General features: G+C 27.8%; 1 protein-coding gene across 1 annotated transcript; it reads left to right on the top strand.

Annotated features, from left to right (window-relative positions):
* The first annotated feature begins 4,355 nt into the window (after nucleotides 1-4,355).
* On the top strand, nucleotides 4,356-8,051 carry LOC100575440. The gene is made up of 8 exons (XM_003248143.4): nucleotides 4,356-4,724; nucleotides 4,816-4,918; nucleotides 4,991-5,123; nucleotides 5,183-5,332; nucleotides 5,428-5,653; nucleotides 6,079-6,355; nucleotides 6,420-6,556; nucleotides 6,657-8,051. Exons 1-8 carry the CDS (start codon nucleotides 4,632-4,634, stop codon nucleotides 6,846-6,848), a joined length of 1,311 nt encoding a protein of 436 aa, XP_003248191.1. The 5' UTR covers nucleotides 4,356-4,631; the 3' UTR covers nucleotides 6,849-8,051.
* The last annotated feature ends 442 nt before the right edge of the window (nucleotides 8,052-8,493 follow it).

Genomic DNA, 8,493 nt, shown 5'->3' with positions numbered 1-8,493 from the left:
CAAGTCGCTATTGATACAGGACGTCGGCCGATGGTTCCCCACCAACGAAAATAATAATAATAAAAAAACACAGAATAATATTATAACAATCGGACAACATTCTAAACCGTCTCCTACGCGTAAACATGTACACAGTGCGTATACGCCGCCGTAGTTCGGATACTGTACGGGGGACCTCTTCATACAAAAAATAATTTCGTTCAATGCCGCCGCTAGAGTCATTTTATGTTATGCAGTCAGCGCAATAATATTTTTAGTAGTAAACCACTGCCTGGATTCGTTTCGGCGCGTTATACTTGCCGGCACTCCACGTCAGGTAAAACAAAAATTGTAGATTCTTCATAATATGTCTTTCATTCGTATACCTAAGTTTTTATTTTGACAATCATAAAATATAATATTATTGAGACTAATGCTATTTAAATATTATATAATATAATATTATCACTGTCAATGATCCGTTAGTCGAGAACATTATCTATATAACATTATAGTCGCTTTTTCTGTATGCGTAGACATTATACATAGTGCGTACACCGTAGTTCAGATGCTGTATGGTGGACCACTCCGTAAAAAAAAAATAATTTTGTTCAATGCCGCGGGCGATGCAGTCAGCGCAATTCGTGATAGTAAACCACTGCCTGGATTCGTTTCGGTGATTTACGTGTCCACAGTCCACACTTCTCATGTAAAATAAAAACAAACTCATTCTTTGGTATGGGTTCATCCGTCATCGTATTACACTTATGTGTGGAATTTTAGATTCCATATTATTAGTTATTATAATAAATAATATTATTACAGCTGTAGCAGGCACACTTGTTGGTATTTCACCAATTTATTTCCATTACGATATGTGTAGTGTTTTTATTTTAACAATGTATTATAACATACAAATATGAAAAATGATATTATCAACTATAGGTACCTAATGATATAAATATATTATATTATATTATCATTGTATAATGTATATAATCCGTTGTATATCCGTTCGTTGAAAACAGTTGTACATCTTAAAGATTATAAATATCAATGTATTATAGTGTTATGGACCGAGATTTTTCACAACAGTCGTTTGCGTAATGCTTTTATAATATTAAAGTTATTAGGTAAGTACTCTTTATATAATATTGATGGATGTTCGCAGTAGCAATAATTATTGATTATAAAACTATATCTGTTATAAACATTTTTATATCAGATAATATCAATAAATAAATATAAATATCGTTTCAAAATGGTACACGAAATGTCTGGCTGATTCAATTATGAAATCATGATTTGATTTTATTCTTATACATTTGATGGTATTTCCTACTGTATTTGAATTTAGTTGCATGTAGAGGGAAATGTCACGATCAATTCGTATAGAAATATTACGATGACATTTTAGAAGAAAGAATACAAAAGGAACGAGCAACTACTGTATATAACATAATCATGAATGAATCTAGTGACTTTAAAGAACTTCGCGTCTTCGAAAGTGAAAAATGTCGAAAACATTACACTGTAGAAATTACTTGAATGTTTTAATCATAATAATTGCTGTTATGTTAAATAGATTATGTAACTGTTGAAGTACGAAAACGTAAAAATATAACAAGTCCTGCATATGGTATCAAGAGCTATATGTTGTTCAGGTAAGTTGAAAAATATACATAAACATTCAAATTGAAAAAGTTTTTGAAAATATTTGGAAATAATAAAAATCATTTATATCTACTCATATTTTAGATTCCAAGAGTAGCGATGAATTAATTGTATTTAAAATGGTTTCTATCAACGACATTTTTTAATTTTTTAATTATTATTTGATTATTTATATAAGTATGCTAGGATGACACAACGTCTCCGCTCTGAATCGTTTTTCGTATGCAATGATTAATCACTGAATTCAAATATAATACATCCATTACAATTACTGAATTACATACTCCACAATTACTGTGCCAGAGCAGTATCCAATTGTCCACCTTTTTTAACAATGTATTCTTTAAAACTATTTAATTTAGACGAATATTGCAAATTACTTTTAAATTACCTTCAAAATCACATAAATAATGATTTCGATTTTAATAACACCAAAAGAGTGAGACGATGAACTCTTAAAGAATTGGAGATTCAAACAAAAATACCCTATATTAACATTGAAAAAAAGCTATTTTATAATATGAATTATATTCGATTCATTTTTACTTAAAATTAAGAAATATTTAAATAACAAAACTAATTATGTTCCAAAGGTATATTTATGAAACTAGACTATTGCTTGAGTGATCCTATGATAAAAAAAAAGTTGGTAGTTTTACAAATAAATTATAGTCAACTAACTTTCAAAAAAAAAAAATGGCTGAAAAAGTATATTTAATACCTTGTATTTATTACCTCATATTTATATTTAAATCGTTGCACACTTTCACAAACATCATAAAATACAATCAAACTATATAAATATGATAATTCAATGCAAAAAACATAAGTTAAGAGAACATAATATTATGTTATAATGAATGATAAAAAAAGAACAAGTTGAATTTCATATTATACATTACTTTTTTCTATAATAGTAGATTGGTTAGGTACATAATGGCTAACACAGTAATACCTATCATCATAAGATTTCTACCATTATTATTTTCTAGGATATTACAACCCGTTAAAACATGATAACATGTTGTTGTAAAAAAAAGAAATAGAAGAATATAAAGTAAACAAGAATTATTATGACAAAGTATAATTTTATCATATTATTTGAGTAATAGAGCCGGCCTTAACGTGGAGCAAGGCCTGGGGCATTTATTTTTGTTTCAAAATATAATTTTTTATAATGCGTGGTCCAAATTGGCATTCAAATGCTTAAGGCCGGGGCATGGGGGCGGTCGTTGGTCCCTGCCTAAGGCCAGCTCTAAGAATAGTATCATGTTAACTTAGTTGCACTGTCTTGGATTATGTTGTTTTATAGTTACTTTGGAAGTTCCAAATGTTATTAGTAATAAGGATGTTCTTAACGAAAATATATCAAAGACTACAACGATGTCACAAATAATGAGAAAGTCATAACTTCATCTCTTCATAACCATTTATATTTTCAAAATAAAAAAATAAAAATCTAATCATAATGAATTTTAAACTGTCCTTCTGAGTATTATATCGCTAGACGGCAGATGTAACAAGTTTTAGTGATTAAATAAATAAAATGTATATGCTTAGATTATATTATCAGATATGCAAATAATATAATAGCCATTATTTAAGTTTAACAAATCTAATTTATTTTAAAAATATTGAATTTAAATATAACGAAGAATCAGATCCATTAGGTTAATATATAAAGGTAACTACGAATAATATAACTTTAAATATAAAGGTTAAAAAGGTATACTGACATACAAAAGTTTCTTTGCAAAGTCTTCAATAAAGGCATAATACTAATTTATTTTACTGGTTTAAAAATAAAAAATGAAAAAGTTAAATACAAAATTGTTCATTCTAAATAATATATCTTCACGAATAATAATAAATCTATAATTATATTATATTTAAGTAAGTATCATGGTTATTTACAGTTGGTTTAGTAGTGGTTAAACTTTTGTTGTTGTATGAATCGATTTAATGTTCTCAATTTCTAGCGCGTTTATAATAAATGTTAACACAGTGTATACATTCGGTTTTTTAAAAATGTGTACTTACTTCTATGATACAATTTTATTTGATTGCTATATATTTTTTAATAACTAAGCTATTTCTAGCGTATATAATTGCAAATTATGCGGATTGTGTAACTTCCACGATATCGATTCAAGCATTTTAGTGAATGCAATCATAGAACGCTTATATAATATCTATAGTTGAAGATAGCTCACAAGTCACATTATGTACCATCTATAGTAAAGGTGATTTTTTTTAAATGTTTGATTACAGTTATAGTTTATACTTTATATTTAAACTTTAAAACTATATTAGATTGTGATGTGGGTTTGATGATCAGATTATGTATATAGTATATAGATTATAAAACCAATTTTGTAGGCATTAATGTGGTTCATATTATTTCCTTAAACATTATTATAGTTGGAATTAATTTTGAAGAATCATCAATATTGATTCTAACATAATATCTAATAGAAAATTCGGATTTATGGTAGGTTGAAGAGGATTGGTAAAAAAATATGTTTAGTTTTGTCTGTGTTTTAGTTTTAATGTGTATTAACTTTTATTTTAAACTGAGGTCTATTTCATGAATTTTTATTATTTTAAAGTATTTCAAGCAGGTAAATAATATTGTGTTATTTCATTTAATTTTTAACTTAAATATATTTTTGGGCTGTATACACGATAAAATGTTTCTGACCGATTTTTCGTAAGGTTTTTGCTGTCATGGTTACTTATTATTTATTAACAATAACATATTTATGATTAGGATTTTCCTTGTAGTGGAAAAATATCGTGCTAGGGTTTTTATTATGTAATGACTAATAATATTTAATTTATTTGAAGCAATTGATATTTTGATAATCTGAATAATATTTTTTTAGAATCTGTTTAGTCTGGATTATTAATGTTCTACAATAGTTGAAAATCGCTTAGCAACATATTTCATGAACTGAATTCTTTAAGTTTTTTAAAATATGAAACCATTTAGTATAGATGAAACATATATTCGAAATTCAAATTATTCACAGTTACAGAGAAAATGCTTAGAACCAGATGCAGTTGCATTTGTGAGTTTTCTTTAAAAATTCTTTTTTTTTTTTATTGGTATAATATATGAAATATATTTTTAAACTTTAAAAACTATTCATATTATTATAGTGTTCTCCTAATTATGTTCCAATGGTTCAAAAGAAAACATTCAACGATCCATTACTACCCAAACACTTAAATAAAAATACAATATATGGCGTCATAACAAAGAGTATGACATTGTTTGTTTTGTTTATAAATACCTGATGAATTGCTATAATTTGTGTAATTGTTTTTATTAAAGCTAATTTGTCTGCCGGTGATGTGATTTTTCCGAAAAAGTCCTCCGATGGAAATGGTATTGAAGACAAAACAGAAACAGAAATATACAAAATCTCCCATCACACGTATGGAATTGGTGAACAGTTAAATCGAAAGTTAGCGCTAATCAGATTTTGTCTTTGAAGCTAGTTTGATTATTTATAGAACTATTTAGGTACACAAACAATTTTAATCCAGATTATCGTTATGGCAAATCTTTAAAACGGTTACCAGCAGGTGTATGGTTTAAAAGTAATGTTCAATCTAAATCGTTAAATGAAGATAAAAACACGATTACTGATTATGTTAATAAATTATTAGAAAGGTATGATACAAAAGTAAATTATTTTAATAAGAAAGTGCAGTAATTTCAAATATCTACTTCACTTTAAAACACATTATCAACAAACATTAACATAGCAAAGAGAACACACAATGTCGTTATCCGTACATCGACCACCGACAGGGAAAATTCATAGGCAGATCGTTTTTAAGAGCACAAGACGTTTTAACCAGAAATGAGCCAGACAAAAAAGACTTTGAGCTAATCGATTATTCAACAGCAGTCAGTAGATTAAAACATTATATCAAAGAAAAGAAATGCGATTTAAGGGAATTGCATGAAACGTTCAAACTGTTTGATAAGGTATAAAAGCGGCAATACACTTTTATAGTTGTTTTAATTATTTAAATTTGATACAATTATATAAAATACGACAATAACAAACGAGGGTAAATGTATAAATTATTTTTTTAAATGTGAAGGACGACGACTGCAGTGTAAATTTAAACAATTAAAACGCTAATAATATTTCTGTAAATTCTGAGGTCATGGCTTACTCGCTTACGCACATAACAAATAACACCGAAATACACCCTCCAAGTTTAAATATATTAAGCTTTTATATTACATTGAACTGGATTAATTACTATCTAGTATCTAGGAATATTGTGTTAAGTTTTATATCTTTACTCGCTAAAATAAACTACGCTTTATTTTGATAAAATAATATGAAATGCATTTTACGAAGTTTGAGAGAACGTGTTGTACAACAAATTCGATATGTTTAGGGATTCACGGGGTGGCTGCCACTGGAACAAGTGTATAAAATATGTTATCAACATAAAATTAAGCCTGAGAAGAAATTGTTCGATCTTGCCTTACATTCTATTAACGCCATTAATAACAACAAAGTCAGCTATAATTTATTTCTGGATTTACTCGATCCAAACGTTAAGTTCTCGACGGGTTTTAAGAAAAATAACCGAACAGATATCGACAGATTCATTCCAACGTATAAAAACGATTATGGCAATACATTGTCTCGTACCATTCAATTAAATAAAGGTATTGTAAAATAATTCGCACGTAGGAAACATTTGTAAGTGATTTTATACAATTTTATTTTAAGACCGCAACGATTATATGCCTGTTAAACCAATGGTCTTAGCTTATCTGGATTGTTTTGGGTCCGAAACGGACGTAAAAACATTATTGAATCCGACAATATTTTCAAACTATGGATTGACTTATAGAGACTTTTACATAGTAATAATTATCACTATAATAATGACATAGTTGTAGTTAACAATGCGGAGTTGGAATTAATCGTATTTTTTTTCATGTATTATCATTGTACATATTTTAGGGACGTAGTAAAGACGTAATGAAAAAACTGTTCCAAGACTTAGGAGTGAACTTACCAAATGACATTTTCAATATTATCTGGGAAAATGCGTACCAATGTGATGGTGTCGACGACAAAGTGAGCGTAGAAGTTTTTAGACAGGCTCTTCAAGAGCTGGCGGATAGAATGATCGACCAACATGGCGACGAATAGATCAATAGTTAAATAATATTATTCTGCAGACCACAGATTAAACAAAATTATTCCAGAAATTTAAAACCTTTATTTTAAAACATTAAGCTATGGGTGGGCATCATCTTTATTTATCTAGACACTTTGAGAAAACGTCTTATTTTGTATAAGTAGGTAATACATAACTGCAGTATTTTGGAATGTAAAGGGTTAACGAGAAAATTAACAAGAAAATGGCAAATATGCAATTTATGAATCATTTATAAACGTTATAGGTACGTAATAGGTAATATATAATATACCTACCTAATAAAATATTTTATATATTTAAAAATTGTATTGTTGCATAGTTAAAAATATTTAAATTTCAATCGAATGAGCCTAACCAAGCCATGGTACGTAAACCGTTGATATCGTTAATGTTATTTATTTAGTATCGATTATACGATAAGTGTCGATAACACGGTTATCGTTAATTCGTAAACCACGCAAATAATACCTTTGTTTTGTTGTCTAGACAGTGTTTACTTACTTTACCTTTGATCAATTACAAAAGGCAAACATAGTATAATATACTATTTTTGTCATCAAACTATTAAAGTCCAGTGTACAATAATTTAGTTTTATTTATAACAAACAATTTGTATTTATTTTTTTCCATCTGTTGTACGTATTTTACTTATTTTCCCTCGTGTTCTATAGAAACTATAGCAAGGCCCGTGTATATATCACTCACAATCACACGCCTTTATCCATAACTGGACCAACATAAATTATTTTGAAATTAAAAACTATTTCATTGAAAATCATCACAAAATGTTCTTATTGAATTCTGAGTAGAGCAATAAATGTATTGGTTTTAGTATTTTACAATGATGTGTATGTTTTTTTTATCTTTTATTATTTAGTGTCTGTCATTACCATTTGGGTCATTAATAATGCTTCGATTTTCCACTTCAGCATTTTTTCTGGTAGGAAAGTGATTCTAGTTGGTACTTTGGGGGTCGAAAATAAACAGACATTCGTAGTTTTCAAACGCATTAAGAAAACACTCCTAAACAATTAAGGGAAAACAGGGGTTTTTTACACAAAACAATTTTTGACAAAATCGAATTTGTTTTTTTGGTATAACTTAAAAACTTATAACTGTAGATACTTCAAACTTCAACAGATGTTTATATGAAAACTTGCCATTAATGTAACGTTTTCATAATATTTTGACTCATTTTGAATTATGAGTGATTTTTGATATTTTTAAGTTTTTCAAATTATTGTGGGGTTTCCGGCGTGAAGTCCTGTGGTATGGAGGCCCCGGGTCTAATAGTCTAGTATTATAATATAATTTAATGATTTATCTCTTTTATTTATATTTACAAGACTTTTTTGATTGTTTTGAAATTTTGAATACTTATAATTAATAATTAACTATCGAAGTTTAAATTAAAATAAATGTGTCAATTTTAAAAGTTCTTAAAATAACTAAAATATAATGTGATTTATTTTTAACGTTTAAAAACATTTGTTACCTATTATTATTATTATTGTTATAACTATCTAGGTTGAAAACGTGACTATGCATGGTAGTCAATTCATGTGCAAATTGTTGTACCTTTTTTAGTTATTGCAGGAAAGGGAGTAGATAAAATCTAAAAATGGCATTGGTACT

Source organism: Acyrthosiphon pisum, chromosome A2, assembly GCF_005508785.2.
Source record: "Acyrthosiphon pisum isolate AL4f chromosome A2, pea_aphid_22Mar2018_4r6ur, whole genome shotgun sequence".
In the NCBI taxonomy this organism is placed as follows: domain Eukaryota; kingdom Metazoa; phylum Arthropoda; class Insecta; order Hemiptera; family Aphididae; genus Acyrthosiphon; species Acyrthosiphon pisum.
This window is presented reverse-complemented; position numbering and strand designations above follow the sequence as displayed.

What these genes read in the sequence shown, in the direction of transcription:
- LOC100575440 (XM_003248143.4), top strand. Translation starts at nt 4,632, where the DNA reads ATGAAACCATTTAGTATAGATGAAACATATATTCGAAATTCAAATTAT. An exon ending in AACCAGATGCAGTTGCATTT is followed by an intron (nt 4,725 to 4,815) that starts GTGAGTTTTCTT and finishes ATATTATTATAG; the next exon opens with TGTTCTCCTAATTATGTTCC. An exon ending in TACCATTCAATTAAATAAAG is followed by an intron (nt 6,356 to 6,419) that starts GTATTGTAAAAT and finishes TTTTATTTTAAG; the next exon opens with ACCGCAACGATTATATGCCT.